This window comes from Rousettus aegyptiacus, unplaced genomic scaffold (genome assembly GCF_014176215.1).
Source record: "Rousettus aegyptiacus isolate mRouAeg1 unplaced genomic scaffold, mRouAeg1.p scaffold_m13_p_7, whole genome shotgun sequence".
NCBI classification, from domain to species: Eukaryota; Metazoa; Chordata; class Mammalia; order Chiroptera; family Pteropodidae; genus Rousettus; species Rousettus aegyptiacus.
The window spans coordinates 103489581-103513817 of record NW_023416310.1 but is presented as its reverse complement, the minus strand read 5'-3'; the positions used below and the strand labels follow the sequence as shown (position 1 = coordinate 103513817).

At 34.4% G+C, this 24237-nt stretch overlaps 1 protein-coding gene across 2 annotated transcripts in view; it reads right to left on the bottom strand.

Annotated features, from left to right (window-relative positions):
• The window catches only part of FNIP1 (folliculin interacting protein 1), a 101433-nt gene that overhangs the window by 38685 nt on the left and 38511 nt on the right, over nucleotides 1-24237 (bottom strand). For both annotated transcript variants that reach the window (XM_016118362.2, XM_016118364.2), the window contains exons 2-6: nucleotides 24008-24134; nucleotides 14320-14454; nucleotides 10875-10975; nucleotides 10550-10624; nucleotides 7043-7134 (exon numbers count right to left, since the gene is read on the bottom strand). In XM_016118362.2, coding sequence (XP_015973848.1) covers nucleotides 7043-7134; nucleotides 10550-10624; nucleotides 10875-10975; nucleotides 14320-14454; nucleotides 24008-24134 — 530 coding nt within the window. The remainder of the gene's footprint in view (nucleotides 1-7042; nucleotides 7135-10549; nucleotides 10625-10874; nucleotides 10976-14319; nucleotides 14455-24007; nucleotides 24135-24237) is intronic.

The window sequence follows — 24237 nt, the reverse complement described above, 5'->3', positions numbered from 1 at the left end:
GTGAAAAATCTTGAGAGGTACCTCCTTCCCTTCCGAAGCTTATCCTTCTAAATCAGCTAGGACCTTCAAAAATCTGTTTGCCAAGTGTCACCTCTATTTCTAACCTCCTTAAAACCTCCTTTTCCATCAACATTTAAACTCAGTCAAAATTATTCTCCTTTTTCACCATATATCTAATTCTCTAATTTAGTAGTTCTTAAATTGTGGTCCCCGAAGACCCCAGGGGAGTCCTCACAACCCTTTCACAGCAGTTCTGTGAGGATCTTCCCTTTCCAACCACATGTCAGTGTGAGACTAGATTTTCTTCATACATTTCAACCAAAACATCACAAGAGACTGAATACAGAAGCAAATATGAGAATCTAGCTATCTTCTAGCAAGCCAAACATTTAGGAGACTTGCAAAAATGTAAAACAATGCTACTCTTTAACTAAATTATGTTTGTCTTAGAAAACAATTATTTAAAAACATGTTAATTATAGTTACATGAAACAGGGTATTAGTGCTATTTTTTAATTACTAAATACTTTTAAATTTTCTGCTTTATTTTCTAATACAGGATATGTCAAGAAACATAACCCATATAAACAAAAGTTCTTTATGGCCCTCAATAATCTCTAAGTGTTTAAAGGGGTTCAACGACCACAAAATTTCAGAACCACTGCTTAATATCTTGGAAAAAACTAACTTCTGATCTCTCCCCAACTCTGGCTTCTATTCTCCTCACTGAAACTGTTCGCATAGGGCACCAAAAGCCTGTTGCTTAATGCAATCCAGCATCATACTTTGAACTTTCCCCCTCAGTTTCCATAACATACTAAGTTTCTTCCTTAGTCTCCTTTTTGTGCTTTTCTTCCTCTACGCCTTTAAAGGCTGCATTCCCCAGGGTCGCATCCTCAACCACCTTTCCTTCTCATTCTCTGCATTTCCTAGGTCATCCCATTCATTCTTATGTTTTCAACTATCATTTACATGGTAATGATTCTCATATCCAGTTAGATATAGCTAACTGCCTAACAAAGAACATAATATCAAGTCGTCTCTGGGGAACAGCTGCCAGCTAGGAATCATATTTCTCAAATCCCCTTATAGATAGGTGGAGTCACATGATTAGTTACCACCAATGGAATGTGAACAAAAGTAATGGATGTCACTTACAGGCTGTAGTGGTCATAAAGTGGGCATGCCTTCTCCACACTTAATCCCGCTCACTGTCTTGGGGCAACTGAGCACAACTGTGGGGTAAGTACACATGTTGAAGAAAGGAGAACTCCAAGGAAGGAAAGAGTCTGGACCTCTAAAACACTGTTTCAAGGAAAACTGCTTACCAATGAAGAATACCCTTTTGAACATTACATGATTAAGAAAAAACCTCTATTGTTTTAAAATTATTACATGTTCATTAGTTTTTATGTTACAGCAGCTACTCCTACAATATATCTATCTACCTAACTAAACGTAACGGATAGCTTCACTTGACTATTCCACTGCTACTTCCAATCCAACATGCCTGAACCTAAAATCAATTCCCAATTTCTTCTGTTCCTCCCAGTGAATGGCACCAATATCCATGCAATTACACAACCGATAGCAAAGAGCCACTTTTAATTCCTCCTTTTCCCCTCATCTCTTCTATCTAATTAACAACTCCTGTCCACTCTGTTTCCCTAAATGACTCTCTCAACAACTCTCTAGGCTCACTGACACAATCTTACTTTAGGTCTCCATTATTTGTCACTTGGATTAGCAAAAGAATCTTCTAATACAGGTCCTTCTTCAAGCCCACTGACTTACTTGAATCCATTTCCAGTGCAACTGAAATATTCTTTTGCTGAGATAAATCTGAAGTGATTATATTTCTACACAGGCATACCTCATTTTATTGTGCTCCGCAGGTACTGTGCTTTTTACAAATTTAAGGTTTGTGGCAACCCTGCATCAAGCAATTCTATCGGCGCCATTTTTCCAACAGCATTTGCTCACTTCATGTCTCTGTGTCATATTTTGGTAATGTTCACAGTATTTCAAACTTTTTCATCATTATTATGGTGATCTGTGATCAGCCATCTTTGATGTTACTTTGGTAACCGTTTTGAGACACCATGAACCATGCCCATATAACAACAAATAATCAACAGATGCTGCATGTGTTCTGCCTGCTCCACCAACCATCTCTCTCTATTTCAAGGTCTCCCTATTCCAGGACACAATATTGAAATAAGGCCAATTAATAACCTACAATGACCTCTAAGTTTTCAAGTGAAAGAGTCGCATGTCTCTCACTTTAAATCTAAAGCTGGGAATGATTAAGCTTAGTGAGGAAGGTATGTTGAAAGCTGAAATAGGCCAAAACCTAAGCCCCTTACCAGTTAGCCAAGATGTGAACATAAAAGAATTAAAAGTGCTACTCCAGTGAACATATGAATGATAAGAAAGCAAAACAGCCTTATTGCTGATATGGAGAAAATTTTAGGGTTCTGGATAGAAGATCAAACAGCTACAATATTCTCTTAAGCCAAAAAAGCCTAATCCAGAGTGAGGCTCTGTCTTCAATTCTGTGGAGGCTGAGAAAGGTGAGGAAGCTGCGGAAGAAAAGTCTGAAGCTAACAAAAGTTGGTTCAGAAGACTTAAGGTAAAAAGCCATCTCTGTAACATAAAAGCGCATGGTGAAGCAGCAAGTGCTGGCATACAAGCTACTGCAAGTTATCCGGAAGATCTAGCTAAGTAATGAAGGCAGCTACACTAAACAAGAGGTTGTCAATGCACGCCAAACAGCCTCATATTGGAAGAAGATGCCATTAGGATTTTCGCAGAGAAGTCAGTGCCCAGCAAGAAAAGGCTGACTTTCTTGTTAGAAGCTAAGTAGCTGGTGACTAAGTTGAGGTCAATGCTCATTTGCCATTATGAAAATCCTAGGGCTCTTGAGAATTATGCTAAATCTACCCTGCCCATACTCTAGAGATGGAACAACAAAGCCTGGATGACAGCAAATCTGTTTATAATATGGTTTACTGAGTGTTTTAAGCCCATTGTTGAGACCTACTCCTCAGAAAAGATTCCTTTCAAATTTTTATTGCTCCTTGACAATGCAGCTGGGCACCCAGGAGCTCTGATGAAAATGTATAATGAGATTAATGTTGTTTTCATGCCTGCTAACACAACAACAAATCTGTAGTCCACGGATTATCAAAAAGTAAACTCAACTTTTAAGTCTTAATACTTAAGAAATACATTTCATAAGGTTATAGCTGCCATAAATAGTGATTCCATCAATGGATCTAGGCAAACTAAATTGAAAATCTTCTAGAAAGGATTCACCATTCTAGATGCCACTGAGAACATTCATGATTCACAGGAAGAGGCTGAAACAGCAACATTAACAGTAGTTTGGAAGAAGTTGGTTACAACCATCATGGATGACTTTGAGGGGTTTAAGACTTCGGTGGAGGAAGTAACTGCAGATGTGGTGAAAACTACAGGAGAACTAGAATTAGAGGTGAAAATGTGATTAAAATGCTGTGATTTCATGATAAAACAGATGAGGAGCTGCTGCTTATAGATGAACAACACCAAGTGAATTCTTGAGATGGAATCTCCTGGTAAAGATGCTGCCCAGATTGTTGAAATGACAACGAAGGATTCAGAATTATTACATAAATTTAGTTGATAAAGCAGAAGCAGGGTTTGAGAGGAATGACTCCAATTTTGAAAGTTCTACTGCGAATAAAATGCTTTCAAATAGCACTGCATGCTACAGAGAAATCATTCATGAAAGGAAGAGTCGATCAATGCAGCAAACATGTCCTTGCTGTCTTATTTTAAGAAATGGCCACTGCCACCCAACCTTCAGCAGCCACCACCCTGTTCAGTCAGCAGCCATCAACAATGAGGCAATACCTCCCAACCAGCAAAAAGTCTCAGATGATGGTTAGCATTTTTCAGCAACAAAGTATTTTTAAATTACAGTATGTACATTCTTTTTTAGACATAATGCTACTCCACATGTAACAGACTATACTATAGTATAAATTTAACTTTTATATGTACTGGGAAACCAAAATATTCACGTTACTTGCTTAATTGAGATATTTGCTTTATTGTGGTAGTCTGGAACTAAATCAGCAACATCTCCGAGGTATGCCTATATTCTGAAAACTCCTCTGTGTGGCCTTAAGAATGCACTGCAAAGATCTCTGGCTACAAGAACTGTAATTGCCAAAGCACCCTGGCCACTGTATTCTGAAATCCACTGCCACATTTGTACAAGTTCACATGTCCCATTGGCTGCTCCTAGCCAGTAACTGAACATAGCACATACAGTGAGTCAGGTCCATTTTGGCAAGAAGTGGGTCTCTTTTGAGAACCAACCGTGACTCAGACTTGCCAATGTCCTTACCAAACCTTCCCTGGATTATATGGCAGGCTGCACACTTCCACTCAGCCTTCGATTCCTCTCTTTTACTTGGGGTCAGACCTGCATCACAGTCAGGGTTCTCTCAACCCTTCCCAGACCCCTTCTCATTCTCTCTCACGCAGTCATGTCCCTCAATAAAATCTTTGCATGTTTAATCTTGTCTAGGCACCTATTAAACAACAGGTGGAGGACCAAAACGAACACACCCTCTCTGGTACCCAGAGCTCAAAAGCTAAGCCTAAATTCCTCAGTATGGCCCTTTGTGATTTGGCTCTTGTTAACTTCTCTCTTTTCATTTCCTTTACTCCTATTTTATGCTCCATCCACACTGATTTATTCACATTCCTTCAATGTTCTATGATCTCTTATCCATAGTTCTGTGCACATGCAATTGCTTTTTCCAAGAATATTTCTTTCCCCACCATCAGGTAATCCTTCAAGTTTATGCCTCAGTTGTTCAAGGAAGCCTTCCTGACTCTCCAGGATTGAATTAGGTGATCTGTCACACCACGTTCTATTAGTTCTATCTCACCATGCTCTTAGTTCTGGCCAAGAATTAACTACTATAATTATTACTTGTCTGACTCTCACTAACTAGAATTCCACTAAAGTAGGAACTGTGTCCAGTTCACCACTGTATCTTCATGGTCTAGCAGAGTGCTCGGCATATAATAGGTGCTTGATAAATATTTACAGATTAATTGCAAATTTAGAGAAAGTAAGAAAGGGTACTCTAATATTCTCGATTCACAATAAGACAGTGTATGTAAAAGACATTCATTATTTAAAGTCTGTCCTTCGTTCAATGGATTTCCTATTCTATGTTAAAACAGAGAAGATAAGTATATTTGGCATTCATAGTATAATTTACCTTTCTAATAATAAATTTGTATTATTAAAATAAATAGCTTTTAATAAGCCCCTTTAGCTTTGAAGTGTCAAATGATAAAAAAAATTATTTCCTTGTCACATTTTTACTTTGTTAAAACCAACAGAATAATCAATCAAGGTAAGAAAAGCAGAATTTCTATTTTTCTACAAAACACACACAAGCTCTAACGTATACGCCCGACACTGAAACTGTAACAAGCCCAGAGTGAGTACTTAATAAATGGCTGCTCATTTGAATGAATATGAATTACAAAAAAGGATAAAAGGTTACACTGTTCAAGTTGGAAGAAAAAGCTATTACCTACTAATACATATAACTGATACATATTAAAAGTAATTACAAATAAAAATTCTCATGCAACAGGGAATGAGAGAAATACTCATCCTAATCCAACTACTATCTACTCTCTGACACACTATAGTTCTTTATGCACTAGAAATATGGTCAGCAGAAATTTAGTTGCGCTTTCTAGGATAATGCAAATGACCAGAAATTTTAGAAACAATACGTCACTTTAAAATGTTGAACTTAAAAAGGAACCCTCATACACTGTTGGTGGGACTGCAAATTGGTACACTCACTATGGAAAACAGTATGGAGGTTCCTCAAAAAAACTAAGAATTGATCTGCCATATGATCCAGCAATCCCTCTACTGGGTATTTACCCAAAGACTTGAAAACCCATATCTGATAAGACATTTGCACACCAATGTTCACAGCAGCATTATGCAAGGTAGCCAGGGCATGGAAGCAACCAAAATGTCCTACGATAGATAACTGGATAAAGAAGCTGTGGTACATATATACAATGGAATATTTCTCATTCATAAGAAGAGATGAAATACTGCCATTTATGACAACATGGATGGAACTCAAGATAATCATGCTAAGCGAAATAAGCCAGACAGAAAAAGTTGAAAATCACATGGTATCACTTATATGTGGGATATAAACTTAAAAGCAACAAAGGAACAGGACGAACAAACAGAGACACATAGTCATGGACTATAGACTAGTGGTTATCAAAGGGTAGGGGGAGGGGGCAGGCAAAGGGGGTCAAATATGTGGTAACAGAAAGAACTCTAACTATGGGAGGTGAACACATAGTGTAAATATATATGCCTTACTGTCAAAGTATACAGAAGAAACACTGAATTTTGTTAACCAATGTCACCGTAAAAAAATAAATTTTAAAAAATAAATAAAATAAAAATAAAATGTTGAACTTAAATAACAACAACAATCAACTAACCACATTACTAAATAAGTTGTTTTCTAATAAATCTTTTAAGAAACATCAAATTTGAATATCTGCTCATCTGAATTATAGGTCATAAAAATAATCACTATTTTAAAATAACTTTTATTGTTACAAAAGAGAGAAAGGAAAAGATATAATATCAGTCTTCCTCACCTGAAATATTCAAGAGAGCTCATAAGGGCTTTTTATATCAATAACAGGGCTTTTCAAAGTTGCATTAAAGTTAAACACAAAACCAAATTAGATCTTAAGCAGTTCTCTTTTTTTCCAGATACAAAATAAATATTATTCTCAAATACATATGTTTTTCAAATAATACAAATGTTCTATACTCTTGCAATTTAAATGCTGCTTCTACTTCTAGTATTTGAAACTCTTTGGTCTTATAAAAGGTCTACATTATTAAGAAAGCACTGCAAATTTTTGTTATACAGTTAAAATTTTTAAAACTTACAAAACCAAAGGAATCATTTACCTATATTTCCAAGTAGCCCATTAATAACTGTGTTATTATCAGCCTTTAATGTACTGTTGTCCTGATTGATGAATTCAAGACTGTCTTGCAGCCTACGGGAGAGAAGAAAAAAAATAAATTCCAAATTCATTTTATGCTCTTAATGGCAATTATTTGTATATCCCAATGAAATTTTAAGTGCATAACAGTTTTTTAAGCTTTAAGTTTCCGTATTAGTACTCCAAATTATTAATTAAAGTCAGGGTTGGCAAACTATAAACTGAGGCTAAATCCAGCCCGCTGCCTGTTTTTGTAAATAAGGTTTTATTAGAACATAGCTACAGTCAGTCATTTATGTATTGTACATGAATCCCTTAATGCTACAATTGCAGAGCTGAGGAACTACAACATATTGTCTGGTCCACAAACACAAAAATATTTACTATCTGGACTTTTATAGTAAAAGATTATAAACCCTGATTTAAATTACAAAGTTTCCCCCTCATATTTTGGACCTAAAAAATTTTCTAAACTTCTTAAAGAAAACAAAAAAGGAAGAAATAAAAAAGAATCAACCCAATACCCAAAAGATATATTTAGTCTACACATAATGAATGGCCTGTATTATTTCTTTTAGCAAATTATTCAAAATAACAAAAATAAAGTTATAACTTTAGTATAATGTTTCTTTCCTTGAGATTTTAAGAGCTATCTATCAGAACTAAGAAAAGATGAAGAAACTAAGAGAATTAGAGTTCAAATCAGTCATTTCAGTGTAGGACCTCTAGTTTTCTCTTTACTATTAAATTCTTAAAAATTAGTACTTTAGACATCAATATTTTTAAGCATCAATGATATTGTAAAAAACATGTCTCCCTTTCCTTCCTAAACGTTAAAAAAGAGCTACATGTATTATAACTATTAAAATCCCCCAGAAGTCTTTTTAGAGCATATACAATTAATAGAGGTTCTTGAACTATTTCTAGTTCAGAGTAGCTCCTTGCTACCCTGTATTGCTCTTGACTTTGGATAACCCCATGGACTCCAGCTAGCCAGGTTTCTGATCTGGCACCTGCAGAATCCCTCTCTGGGGTCCACTACCACCTCAACCTAGCCCCAGTTTACATTCACTTAGTTCTGGCATGTAGCCCATTACCCTGACATCAGGCCTGACCTTGTTTCAGCTTCACTATTATAATTTTGGCAATATCCCTGTGCCCCACCATATGGCTTACCTAGGCCACTCCTAATGGCAAGGTTAATTCTAAATATTAAGAGAATCTGAAAACTAAAGACCGTAACCTCCAGATGCTAACTGAGAGCATGGCACTGGCAAAATGGAAAATGAGCATGTCAACATGGAAATACATTCAATGTTTTACTTCCAGATACGGCTTCTAGCAAATTAAAAAGAAACCACATTCCTGGTCTTAAACTACAAACAAGATCCAAGAATATGCTGCCTACTAGAGACTCACTTCAGCTTTAAAGACATACATAGGCAACAAGGATAGAAAAAGATATTCCGTGAAAGTGAAAGCCAACAGAGAGCCAGGGTAGCAATATTTATCAGACAAATTAAACCAAAACCAAATTAAACCTTAAACCAAAAACAGTAACAAGAGACAAATATGCTCATATAATGATAATGGGGATAATTCATCAAAAAGATAGAGCAACCATAAATATATATACATCTAACATCGGAGCATGTAAACGTAGTAAGCAAATTTTAACAGATCTTAAGAAAGAAATATACACAACAATGCAACAGGACTTAAATACTTTACTTTCAACAATGGATAGATCATCCAGACAGAAAACCAACATAGAAAAGTTGGACTTGAACCATACTTTAGACTAAATGGTACTAACAAATTTATATAGAACATTCCACCCAAAAGCAGCAGAAAACAGTCTTCTCAAGCACACATGAAACAATCTCCAGGACAGATCATATAACTGACCACAAAACAAGTCTTGGCAAATTTAAGAAGACTGAAATCATACCAAATATCTTTTCTGACCACAATGATATGAAACTAGAAATTAATAACAGGATGAAAGGTGGAAAATTCAGAAATATTAAGAGATTAGATAACATGCTCCTGAACAACCAATGGGTCAAAGGAAAATCAAGAAATACCTTGAAACAAATGAAATAGAAGCACAGCATACCAAAACCTAAGGGATGCTACTAAAGCAGTTCTAAGACGGAAGTTTACAACAACAAACCCTACATTAAGAAATAAGTAAGAACTCAAACCACCTCACTTTACCTCAAGGAACTAGAAAAAGAACAAATTAAGTCCAATATAAGCAGAAGTAAGAAAATACAGTAAGTCCTCCCTTAACATCATCAATAGGCTCTGCAATTTTAACTGAAATGATATATATATGAAACCAAGTTTATCTTGGGTTAATTGATACAAACAAGAGTTAGGTTCCTACACCATCTCATCAACATTACAACAGAACGACACTGAACAAAATGACACTATTCAAGGACTTGCTTTAACAAAAATTGGAAGGGGAAAAACTAAAATAGAAACCAGAAAAATAAAAGAAAAAATCAATGAAACTAAGCTGGTTTTCTGAATACGCAAAATCGACAAACTTTTAGCTATAATAACTCAGAGAAACAAGAAGATTCAAATAAAATCAGAAATGAAAGAGAAGACATTATAACTGATACCACAGTAATACAAAGGATCATGAGAGACTACTATGAACAATGATATTCCAACAAACTGGATAACTCAGAAGAAATGGATAAAGTCCCAGAAATATACAGCCTATCAAGACTGATACAGAAAGAGAGAAAGAGAGAAAGAGAGAGAGGGGGGGGGGAGGGAGGGAGGGAGGGAGGGAGGGAGGGGAGTATTACATAGCCATAAGAAAGAAGGAAATCCTGTCTTTTGTGACAACTTGAATGAACCTTGAGGGCATTATGCCAAGTGAAATGTCAGATAGAGAACGACAAACACTCTATGATATCACTTATATATGGAATCTAAAAAAGCCGAACTCAGAGAAATAGAGGGCAGAGTGGTAATTACCAGGGGCTGAGAATAAGGGAAATGGGGAGCTAATGGCCTTAGGGTACAAACTTCAGTTATAAGTTTAATGAGTTCTGGGGATCTAATGTACAGCGTACAGATTATATCTAAAATACTGTATTATATACTTGAAAGTTGCTGACAGAATAAACCTTAAATGTCCTTACCACAAAAAGGAAATGGTAATTATGTGATAGGATGGAAGTGTTAGCTAATGGTATGGTGGTAACCATTTTGCAATATATAAAATGTATCAAATCAACATGTTGTATACCTTAAACCTACTCAATGTTATATGTCTATTATTGCTCAATAAAGCCAGAGGGGAAAAACTGGCTTCCATAAACTTTCAAACTAAGGGATGGGGAAAAAATCTGAATTTAAGCTGCAATCCCAAGAGCAGTCTTTTAGCTTTCATACTTTGCACATCTTAAATAATTCATTTCTCTCTGTGTCCATAATCACTTACGTATTGAGACTCCCACAGATGCTGCTGCCGGTCCGTGCAGTAAAAACTTTACTGAGCATAAGCTGTGGAGGAGAACTATGAGGAAAGAGAGACAGAGAGAGATCAAAACTAAAATACAAGAAACTTTTTAATTTATTATAAATAAAAATGTATGTCACAGAGACTTCACTGTAGAGTTACCTCAGCCATAAAGCAGCATTAAACCCATAAAATCATAAACAGTAATCTGACATGTTCAATTTGAGTGAAGACTATATGAAATTTTCTTATCTTCAAAGACATTAATTATTCTAAATGGATTAAGAACCATCAGAAAATCCCTTACCGGATCTGATGAATTTTTAAGGTGGATCCTTTGTAGCTCATTGCTACTGAGCCAAACATCATCTCCCCAAGCATATTGGCATCAGAAGAGCACCGAGAACCCTAAACAAGAACCATAACATTAATGAAATTTCAGAATTTAAAACCCTATGACGTTTAAATATTGATATTTATTAAAAATTCCTTTGTTATAGCTATTCTACATAATGGTTTTTGTTTATTTGTTTGTCTTTAGTGATTCTGCATTGTATATACTGTTACAAAGTTTGATTTTCTTCATTTCACAATGTCTAACCGTATTGTTATACATGGATTCTTTTTTAAGGGCTGCACAGCATTCTACTGTATGAAAATACCATTGTTTACCAAACCGGCTCCCCTTACTGATGGGTACTTAGGTCACCTTTAGGTTTTTGCTATTTCAAATAAAGCTCAAAGGAGCAATATTAACCACATCTTATGCATATGTTTCTCCAGTGCAGGTAACAAGAATTCATTGAACTTGTAGAACAATTTTTACCATTCCTATTATGCAAAAGAGACATCCGTAAATGAGATAATTCATATCTATTTTGTATTTTTTTTTTAAAGGGCTTATTTGAAACATTAGAATGCCTTGTTTTCAAAGAACTCTGATCAAAAAGTTATTCCTTTCCAATATTCTTTAACTGTCCTCAAAGGAGTCAGGAAAAGGTTAAAAATAAAACTTATCCATTTGGTTACTACTTAGATACTATGGCAAACATCACTAATTACCTACCTAATACCTTATTCCTTATTTTTTGAAGTCCTAATTGTTTTAGTGGCAGTAAGGTGCCCAACTGGAGGAAGGGGACTACATTTCAGAGCCTCCTTTGTACATAGGAGGTTATGGTTGCTTTCTACATTCAAAGGATGAAACTAACGACTGGAGTAGCAGCTTTCAGAACTATACATTCATATGCATTCAACATGGGCCTGGTCAGTGAGATAAGAACAGAAGTCACTGGAGATGGAGGCACTACCTGAGGAGCACAAGACAACAAGTACACATTGTATGTACACAGATAAGGGAGCCTTGGTCTCTGAGGCCATGTTGAGAGCCCACATATCATATCTAGATGGCCTAACTCCAGACTTCTTGTCATATGAGGAATACAACCTGTTTAAGCCACTGTTTTAGAGGGTGTCCCAATGCAATTTCCTAATTGACAGAGTTATATAACACAATTGATGAGGAAGATAACCTAATAATTATCCAAGACAGCAAATGAGGATTATTCACAAATTTTACTAAAACCATTCCATCAGGGGAAATCGAGAATTTGAAGTTTTTAAAAAAATACTTAAAAGAGTCTTCTGATAGTAACAATAACGTGATAAGGACTCCCACTTTACAAGTACACGGCAAAGACTGTATCTGCCTGCACACTATTTTTCTTTTTATAATATGATTCTTTTATTCTTTGGCTTATTTCTGGCCTATCGTGATTTTTAGAAAATCTATATATTTACAATTTGTCACCTTTTTAAGAAGGATATCCTCAAAGAGCAATGCATTTCATTATACATACAATTTTTATTAGGTTTTTTTATACTCATTTATATAGCTTCTTCCTTTCTCAGTGCTGTAGTCTTAATCTTGTTTTAATAAAAACACAAAGCTAATTTTTAAGGAAAATATCACTTCTAATATACGTAGGTTACTGAAAAGCAGCAACTCATCTTTTCTTGGGATTTAGTTAAGATGTAATTTTTATTTCAAGGCACAGAGGTTTGGGTACTAAGAATAACATTTTTAGAAACAGTAATTTCTTTAATAATCAAGTAGTTTTATTTTTTTTTTTAAGATCAATGCCAATCTTACTTGTCAACCTAAACTGCTTCTGGCTAATGAAAGAAATGAGAGCCTTCTCTTCCAAGCTCAAATTTGCTATAATGTATCTAACTCCAATCTTATTTTGACTAAAATTATTATTTCTTACATAAAGCAAGCTATACGAATTTAAATATCAAGATATGTATAGCTTTTACTACTATCAGTAAAAAAATCCTTAAAAAAATATAGTGAAAATAAATCAGTGTTTACATTTTATGAAACCATACAGTTTGTAATTCACTTTGCCTGCTTTAATACATACCAAATAGTTATCACAAATGTCTCTGTATGTTAATTTTAATGTGACATAATCTATAATGAAGGTCATAATTTAAAAAGTACTGTTATCTTAATGCTTTTTTTAAAGGCCCTTATTTGAAAGGTCAATTCTTTGCAAGTATTCATCACTGGAAGCTAATAATCTATAATAATCTGTGTAAATCAAAAATAATGTTCTAATTACCTGAAATCATATTTTATTAAGTGTAGTGAACCATATGCTATAATAAAAAGTTCGATGGCTTCTTGCCAAAAAAAAGCATATTTCCAGGACCATACTAAACCTATCAAAATATCTGGCTGAAGGACCTGGGAATCTGTACCTTAAAAAAAGAAAATCTCTAGGGATTTTGATGCAAAATGAAATTACAATCACTCACTGCTTCAGAGTTTCTAAAATCTGGATCCATTTGCTAATATTTGCTTTTAACATATTAGGAAGAAAGGCAGGTGTGCACAATTGATCACATTAGAAAATTAATTAGAACATCTAAATTGGCTTAACTATCATGACGTTACATAGCACAACACTATTAGGAACTTGTTAAGATACCATACTAAAGGTGAAGAATAGAGGAGGGCAGGAGGAACTGTGTAGTACTTCCTAATATCTGGATTTTAGTAACTTCAGATATGGTATAAAAGTTAACTTCTATCCAAACATAATTACCTAATTACAAAAATTAAAAAGCCCAGGATTCCATCTTGTTACTGCTAAGTATAAAATACTGGGGATTCCTTCATTCAAGCTTGGTTGATACAAATAAATTCACATCAGATGACATTTGCTAAGTATAAAAAACCAAAAACTGATGTAAAATATAACAAATTCATAGAGAAAGAAGTTCCTATGTAGTTACTGATTTAATTCTGTATTTTAAAAGAAGTCACATTACTTTTTGAAAAATAAAACTGCATATTTCTAATTGTGTATACTTTCAGTCATACTTCAATTCCTACAACCATACAGAACTCTATAATTATTTTATATTTACCTTCATATTTCATCAATTAAAAAATGTATAAAATAAGAAATAATTCTGATAGCCTAAAATATCTGAATAGGGATATAAAAGGTAGAGAAAATACTCTTGCTGCCTATGCCCATAGTTCTCTGTACTTCCTCTATCCTAAAATTTAACAAGGTTCATAAACTTAGGAATCATCAGCTTCCTCAGCTACAAAGTGCAAAGAAAGTAAAAACTAGTCTGTGTCATATCTCCAGGCCCCTCAATTGTGCACAACATATTGTAGGGACTCAAAACTAACTGTGAAGGAATGAATAAACACATGACACCGGCGCTCTTACCTGGTACTTAGGACACTGGTCTTTGGCGTCAGAAGATGAAGTCATAGAACTATCTAAAGAGGAAGAGCTGTCTCCTCCAGGTTTCAGCTGGCAGCATTTACCGAAGACTTTAACCTGAGCATCACTACACAGTTTCTGAAATAGAAATATTATTCCCATTCATATTTTAACCAGTTTTTAGCCATACACAGATTTAATTATTGTACAAAAACTTTTTGAAAAACCAAAAATGAAGTAGTTCAAAACAGTATAACCTTAATATAATGACTATTTGCATTTTACCATATTCACTCCAATATTGTTATCTAGTCTTTGTCTCACAACTATAATAATATTTGTGGAGTTTATACTGTGCTTTTCTCACCAACATTATTAAATTATGGCAATTTTTCTGTATTACTGTGATCTACACAATGTTCATTTGAAAGCAGCGGGTTTCAAATTATTTGGTCTCAAAACCCCTTTATGCCCTTAAAAATTATTAAGGAACCTGAAGGCTTTTGGTTTATGTGAGTTGCATCTATCAATATTTTCCCATATTAGAAATTAAAACTGAGAAATTTAAACATAATAATACAAATTAACATAAGTAACATATTTTATGAAAAAAAAAAACTTCTGGGGAGAGATACAGGGATGGAAAGAGAAATGCAAATGAGACTTCTCTATTTTACTATATGTACATACATATAAATTTAACCTTTTGAAATAAGAATGTATTAAACAGCCGAATTTTTAATAAGAGCCAACCTTAGAGCCAGAAAGTTGTACAGTCTAGTACAAAAAACAATGTACTTCTAGTTCCTTTTCTTTGTTCCTTTTGCTCTACTCTCCCTCCCCAACAGGTTCTAGAGCTTTCATTGCTCACAACTACCAAAGCTGCAATCCTCCAAGGTCTGTGACACTCCTACAAGCATTCCAGGGCTTAATCACGGTTACCAGTATGGCCACTCTTCCACAAGACAGACCTCAGGTTGGTTTTCGGAAGAAGTAATCTGATTGAAATCACAATTTCTGGAAGACTCATTTTTTATTTACAGTTGACACCATTATCAAAAGCACTGCAAAAGAAAGCTTCTGGTAATTCCAAATTGCCTCTAACCAAAAACGTAAAGAGGAGGCACAGTAAAAATAAAAAGGGTTTTAAAACTATATAGACTGAATTTAAATCCTGGCTCCTTGGGCAAGTTACTTGACCTCTCTAAGCTTTAACTGTTTAATGGGAAGAAAAACCCTACCTAATGGTAGGTTATATGTAGCACTTAAGAGGTATGTGCGCCTGTGTCTCATTATATACTTATAAATAAATATACAAAGTGCCCAATATAATGTCTAGAATTAGCTCATGCTTACTGATTTGTAGTTATACATATTAGAAAAAAGTTAAAGTAGGGGCTAACATAATTGAATGCCTATTCTGGAGTCAGTAACTTCACTAGATATTTCCTTTTTTATTATTTCATTTAAACACTCACTAAAAACAATATTTTCAGTACTGGTATTCTTGGCAACTTAATAATTTTACAACTTATGGATCACCAACAAAATGGTAGGCCTTTAAGTATATTTTCTATAATACTCACTGTGGCAAAAGGGTTCAGTTTTCTTACTTTTTTACTTTTTTCCTAAGGGAAATGCCATATTTTTAACCCACATAAACACCACCCCCTACTTAAGCATGAGAAATGTTATCAACATCACTTTTAAAAAATTGGCTTTTAATAAATTATCCATTTTTTTACATTTTCAATCACAAACAGGTTGCAAGTTCAACTTAATTTTTTTCTGAACCAAATGGGTAAGTAGACTACCTGACATGCCATCAACTCAGAATACTTTAATGTGTATATTCTACAAACAGGGACATTCTCCTACAGAACCATAACGTAGCTACAAATTCGGGAAATTATTGATACATTATAACCATCTAATCCTCAAACTCCCATTAAAATTTGGCCAGTTGTCTAAATAATGTCCTACAGAGCAAAAGGAGCTACTTCACAACCCCGCACTGCCTTTGTTATCTCTCTTTAGCCTCTTTTAGTGTGAAAAACTTGTCTCATTTTGACTTTCATGACTTCGACACTTTTGAAGATTGTAAGGCAGTTGTTTCGCAGACCGAATTTGTTTGATGTTTCCTTTTAAGATTCAGGTTATACATCCTGGGACGTAATATCACAGACATAACAGTGTTCATTCTTCTCACTGAATCTTATCATGTGGCATAGGATTTTATTAGTCACATTAGTGATGATATTCTTAATACCGATGATCACATGATCAAGGTGGTGCCTACCAAGCGCCTCCACTGTAAAAAAAACTTTTTCTCCTTTGTAATTAATATTTCAGTCAGAGGGGATTATGCAACTATATGCTGTTTATATTTATATGCTATAAATATGCTGTTTCTTATCAAACTTTATTCATTTATATCAGTATAAATTCATGATTTCCTATTTTATTCAGTGGGTTGTAATCTGGTATGATTACTATTTGTTTTTATGCTAAAGTTTTCCTGATTTGGACCCTTCAAGTGAAAGTCACCAAGCTGCCTTCTGTGTCCTTTTGACATGTTCCCATCATTTTTTAAGCTTTCAACACAAGAAGTTCCAGGCTTATCTTTTTCTTTCCCTGCCCTATCCCAAGGACCAGTCACTTCCCCAACGAGCTCTGGTTCCTTTTAGCAGAGAATGCAATTTGAGACAATTCTAGGTATGCCCGTTATTTTGGGATCTCATTATTCCTAGGCTAAGTGGACAGAGCTAGAGAACATGTATATATGTCTACATAAATGCACCAAAGTTTATATTAATGGTTTTAAGACTGAATTATTTGGAAGGGGGAGAAGGGGGAGAGAAAGGTAGGCATGGGAGATTAAATTTCTTAACCTGGTCACATAACCATATTCCATGTTCCAGATTCTATATCACAGTTGCAATTCAAATAAATAACCAGGACTTATATATAGTATTTCTCAGTTTAGAAAAGTCTTTCATACAAATTTTCATTTTTCTTGTTCTGTCAACTTTTAAAATTTTTAAGTTATATATAAATAATCTGTTTATATGATTCAAAAGTCAAAACAATATAAAGTATACACAAAGAAATGTAGGTCCCACTCTTCGGCTATCCTATTTCCCACTTCACACATTTCCAATAGGTAAAATTTTTGTTGCTGTTTTATCAGTATCCTTCTAGTATTTCTTTTTGCATCTGTAATGTTACTTTTCCTTCTATCTTACGAAAGTGTAAAAAATTCAGTTCTGTCCTTCATTTTCCACTAATATCCTGGAGACTCTTTCCATCTATTTAGAACTCTTCTTTCCTTTTTCCTAAATATGGCCGTATAATATTCCAGTGTGTAAATATACTGTTATCTTATTTAGCCAATCATCTGTTCATGACTCTGTGGGTGCAACGACTGGGCCAAAACATAAATATATGTAATTTTGGAAGATATTCCAAGATTAGCCCTCCATGGAAGTCTGGGTTATTGTCACTCTAAAAGAAAATAACTAAAATCACAGTATAATTTTCATTTCCTTTATTATGAATGAGAGTAGCAATCTTTTTTAATGTGTAATGGCCATTTATATGTGAACTCTCTGCTCTTGTCCTTCACCCAATTTTCTACTCGATGGGTTTTACAGATCATAAAAGTGTTTTCTCAGGGTATCATTTGTCTTTTACCTTTCCTTATGGTGGTGTGTTTGTTTGTTTGTCTTTGCTTTCTTTTGTTTACCATACAAGTTGTTGTTGTTTTAATTTGGCTGTCAAATTTATCAGTCTTTTACTTTATGGCCTCTGGATTTTAATTCATAGCTAGAAAGGTCTTCTCAACCCCGAAGATATACAGGCAGTCCCTCATTTTCATTCGTAATGTTAGTTTTATTTTTTACATTTAAATGTGATGCACTTCCAAATTTATCTTCCTTCTAAATGGCAAATTGTCTCAATATCATTTATTAATCTTTACCCTATTAAGATGACACTTTTAACAAATACTAAATTCCTGCATGTATTTAGATCTATTACTGATTCTCTATTTTGTTCCATTGGTCTAGTTGTCTATTTATGTGACAATAACGTATTGTTTTAATTATTGAGATGTTACTGTATATTTTCAAATCTGGTAAAGCTGGTCTCTTTCTGGTTTTCTGTTTTCCAACCAATTACTGCAAAGTTTTCCTATTTGAACTTTAGAATCTGCTATCCAGTTCTAGACAACACCCACCATCAAATAAACAAACAAACAAACAAATAAAGCTGGCATTTTTACTGATAGCAATATTTTACAAAGCAACTTAAAAAGAATGAAAAACTTTATGACACTGAGTATTACCCAAGAATATATTTTGCCTTTCCATTTGCTCAAGCAAGCTTTTATGCACTTCAGGAGACTTTTAAGATTATAAACATATAGGTTTTGTTAAGTTTATGCACAGGCACTGTCTAAAACTGTTCCTTTAAATAGAGTGCTGGTTTCCTTCATACCTCCTCATTGGAAGCTATTTGTTTATATTGAGTTTATTGATTTCTATACATTAACTTCTATACAGCTACAATGACCTAACCAATTTCTATGTTTCAAATCTGATATCATAATTAAGCCTCAACTGTCAGCACTTGTACAATGTATCAGTGTGAACAGAACTCTCATATACTGTAATATATATTCACCTTTGCAGTTATGTGTATTTTCTGATGTACAATTTGATCCTTGTATATAACTAATGAAGGCTGAAACATGTGAATAATCATATAACTTCACTGGGAATTCATGAAATAGCACTGCATTATCATTAAAACAAAAAGTGTCCAGAATAAGAATATTATCATGTGATCAAATCATACTGGATCCATTTGGCTACAACAGTGTTCGAATAAAACACATCTCATTATTTTTTACATTTCAGCCACAAGATGAATAAAGTATGAGGACCGAATGTAAAAAAATTAATTTTTACAAACAAGGGGGAATTTCTTTATTAAAATCACTGAATGTATTCAATTTTATCAATTTTTACAGTTCAACAGTCAGTTTTCATAGAATATAATGGAGTTACAAAACACGTGTTGAGAAAGCCAGACAATTAATAAATTTTATTTCATCCTTATAAGACAAATTCAGGCATGCAAAGTGCTTTAATTTGTAAAATAAATCAAAGTATTTATGTAGCTCACTAATCAAAGAATTTAAAATGTAGTAACATATACAGCTCCCTCATTTCCTCCCCAAATGCATTAAATATACTCTAGATAAAGCGTTTGCATGAAAACAGAGAAATGATTTGCTTATCCTACAACAAGGCACTATCATATTCTCCACAGAGAATCCCTTAGTTCAACTAAATCCAGAAATGAATCAGTATTCCACTGAGAAATACTGCCTCCCCTCCCATTCCGGATGAAAGGTACTCAATAAAGTGAGTTATGATCATCTATCATTTTTAGAAAGAAAACTGTCATGAGTTATTTAAAGGGATCTCAATAAGTATTTTTACAAGGGCCATATCTTAATGCTGATGTAGTTTCGAAGTAAACAAGTTTCATTAATCTGATTTTGAGCCAATTAATTACACTCAAAATTAGTAAGCCCAAGTATTACTATCTTCTCCTTTTACTTGACAACTTTCAAATGAATGTTTTTCAAACACAATGCTAAAATTCAGAATCAGTCTCATATTAAAATGTCTAATAAACCTATAGGTGTTTCCAAGTTAGAAAATGTTAATTTCTTTTTGGTAAAGAGATCAGGGTAAAGCAATTTGGTAGAACTCACATTCTAAAGCTTGGCTCTCCATTTATAATCCATGACAATATTTTCTCAATGTTAAAACAGAACTTTTTCTCAATAAAATTTTTGGTAAACTATATGGCCAAATTAGTATTTATAACCCTTATTCTCTTATAGATTGTTTTAAACTAAGAAAAAGGACACGTGAAGTGACAACATTTCTCATATCCAAACAGAATGTTGCTGTGCGAAGACAAAGCTGAACAATTTACCTTTATTCAGCAAACTGTTAATGCCTAAATTATCTCGTCATTATGTATGGACTCAAAATTTTATGTAAGAAGTTTAAAATTATCATTTACATCACACGGTCTTTTTTCGCTTATACACAATCCACATGATTTGATGTTCCAATTGTATAGGTACAGTAAAGCAGATAGGAAAAAAATTACTTAAAAATCAAACAGCCTGCAATTAGAGGAAGCAATAGGCATTTCAAGGTTTTCTGTAATGTTTAAAAGGAACATGAAATCCTCATGAAAGTTTTATAGGATTTTGATAATAAACTTTCTAACTATAATTAAAATTGATCAAAATATGTCCTGCATACTTAACACATGTGAGACAGTACGCAGTTTAAAAAACAAAGGTGAATAATAGATGTTTCACTTTTTTTTTCCAGTCTAATAACAAATACAGCTATAATATAGAAGTCTATAAAAGACTGCTAACAAACATTATGAGATTCTGATGGAGGAGAAAAGAAATATACCTAGAGGAATTAGTATGAAGTCACAGAGCTCTGATAAAATGAACCTTGAAAGAGGATAAATCTTCACCTAGGGACATAGGATGAGGACATATAAAACAATTGAGACTGGAGGTATTCAAGGCTGCTTGATTTCTAGTCACTGATGTATCTCTCTAGAGAAAAGTTTTAAAAAGAAGTAGGCTTACAGGAAAATTTAAGAGGAATGAAGAATGAGTGGTTGGTATGAGATTAGAGCCAGTAGACAGATTACTAACCAGAAACAGAAAGAAAAAGAGGTAGCTAGGAAAAACAGAGGAGAGACCAAAAGGTAGAAAGGAGAGCCTGAGAAAAGACATGGAAGTGAGCCTGAGAGAGAGTGAGACAGGAGACTGAGAGACACCAACAGACACTGAGGAGGAAGAGTGAGAGAGTCGAGGACAGAAAAAGAACACATACACGAAGAAGAAAGTAAAAGGATAATTATGTTGTCGATGCTGGGTAAAGAGCTTTGTGAATGTTTGCAGGCAAAGAACAAAGCTCTGTGAGAGGGAAGAAGGAAGACATCAGCAGGAGAGAAGACTAAGGAGACCAACCAAGGAAGCACCACTCCAGAAAAGGCGGGCAGGGGCGCAACAAACAGCAAGCAGGAGGCCGGACTCGCAGGCTGCTTAAGATGCAAAGGAAGAAACGCACAGCTATAGCATTAAGATAAACAGTAAAGGAGAGGCCACATGCTGCAATTAAATGGAATACTATCAAGCACAAAAAAAAACCTCAATAAGTATCTGCTAAAAAATAATCCAAAGAGTACTGATTAACTAATCAATTTCAACCTATCAGTCTCAGCCTGGTTCTGCTAAACTGTCAGCAGCATAAATACAAAGACTTGCTTAGCACTTTAGCAGCTACCCTTAGTTTTCAATTGTCTGCCTGACCATCTAAAACCCTATGAACTCTGGCATCTCGCCTGACAGCTACTTGAACCAAAATGCCGTATACACCAAATCTCCTCTCCCTCATCCCCTACATCTAACTTGTCTCCACATAGCAGCCAAAGTCATTTTTTCATTGTATTTTTTAAATTGAGATATAACTGACATATAGTATATTAGTTTCAGGTGTCAACATAATGATTTGCTATTTGTATAGATAGGGAAATGATCTCCACAATAAGTTAACAGTCATCACTATGTATAGTTCTAAAAATTTTTTTCTTCTGATAACTTTAAGATTTACTCTTTTAGCAACTTTCAAAGCTACGATACAGTATTAACTATAATCACTATGCTATTCATAACATCTCCATGTTATTGTGTAACTAGAAGTTTGTACCTTTGATGCACTTCACCCATCTTGCCTACTTCCCACACCTGCCTCAGGCAATCACCTATCTGTTCTCTGTATCTATGGGGTTTTTTTTCTTTTGATTCTACATACAAGACCATACATACATGTGTTTTTCTGTTTCACTTATTTCATTTATCATAATGCCCTCAAAATCCATCCATGTTGTTGCAAATGGCAAGATTTCATTCTTTGTATGGCTGAGTAATAGTCCATTGTATATATACACCACATTTTCTTTATCTATTCATCCATCAAGGGACACTTAAGTTGCTTCCATGTCGTGGCTATTATAAATAATGCTGCAAAGAACACAGCATTCATGCATCTTTTCAAGTTATTGTTTTTATTTTCTTTGGATAAGTAAGCAAAAGTGAAATTGCTAGATCGTATGGTAGTTTTAATTTTTTTTTTGAGGAAACTCCATAGTGTTTTTCAAGTGGCTACGACAATTTACATTCCCACCAAAAGTGAACAAAGGTTTCCTTTTCTCCACACCCTCACCATCACTTGTCTTTCTGATAATAGCCATTCTACAATGTGTGAGGTGATATCTCATTGTGGTGTGGTTTTATTGTGCATTTCCCTGATGATTAGTGATATTGAGCCCCTGAAGGCCGTCTGTATTTCTCTGGAAACAAGTCTATTCAGATCCTCTGTCCATTTTTTAAATTGGATTGCTTGGGTTTTCTTTTCTATTGAGTTCTTCATATCTCTTAGATATTAACCCCTTATCTGATTATGATTTGCAAATATTTTCTCCTCCCTTCTAGTAGGTTGCCTTTTCATTTTGTTGATGGTTTCCTTTGCTGTGCAGAAGCTTTTTAGTTTGATGTAGTTCTACTTGCTGATTTTTGCTTTTGTTGCCTTCGTTTTTGGTGTCAAATCCAAAAAAAAAAAAAAAAATCACCGCCAAGACTCATGTCAAAGAACTTGCTGCCGATGTTTTCTTCTAGGAGTTTTGTGGTTTCAGGTCTACATTTAAGTCTTTAATCCAGGGTGAGTTAATTTTGTGTGTGGTGTTAGGTAATGGTTCAGTTTCATTCTTTTGCATGTGGCTGTCCAGTTGTCCCAAGAGCATTTATTGAAGAGATTATCCTTTCCTAACGTATATTCTTGGCACCCTTGTCATAAACTAATTGATCATATCTGCCTGAGTTTATTTCTGGGCTCTCTACCAAAGTGATTTTTTGAAATGTAAACCAAATCCCTTTAATGGCTGCCCTTTACATTTAGGATTCAATTTCCAGATTACAGGTCCAGAGGACCGAGTCTTTATGTCAGAAAGTGTTATGGTAGTTGCAGCAGCAAAGACAACCACAATCACCAAGTTTTCTTAAATGACCAAGTGAATATCCATGTACTATTGCTAAGCTAGTCATGAAATATTTCAAAATACAACTTTGAGTGTTAACAGAATAACTTCTCTTGCTACCACAATAGAGTAGGAAAAACATGATGGATTAAGAGCTACAGATTTAACTTGCTTTGCACTTCCAGACAAATAATTTCAGACAAGTAATTTCACCTCTCTAGGTCCCACTTTCCACAATTGTAAGATTAGAGGTTTGGACCAGATCCTCTAAGGATCTCTGCAGGTCTAGTCATATCTCTCCATACAATTACATAAGGAAATAAATGTCAAGTTAAAATGTTCCTTGGTACTAGGCTGATGACAGATAAGGCAAGTGTTTTTTCTTTTAAAAATTCTCAAATTCAGGGCTCTGATTTATAAAAGCGTAGCAAAGATGTTTTAATACTGACAAACGTAAGTACCATAATTGAAATTTTATTTGTTCTTTATTGAATTAAAGTATTTGACATTAAATTTCAACCAAATTAATAATGATGCTCACCGATACTGATATGTCCTCATTTTTTCTCTTAACACTGGAGTCAAATAAGACATTTCTCCCTCGTCTTTCACAGTCTTGATACACAATCAGTCGAATTTGGCTTGGATCAAACTCTGGCAAAGGCCAACTTTAAAGAAAAATAAAGATCCATTAGAGTTATTTTAATATTCTACATAAATTCCTAGAAATAAAACCTATATAACAAAACCCAAAGTTGCATTATTGCTAAA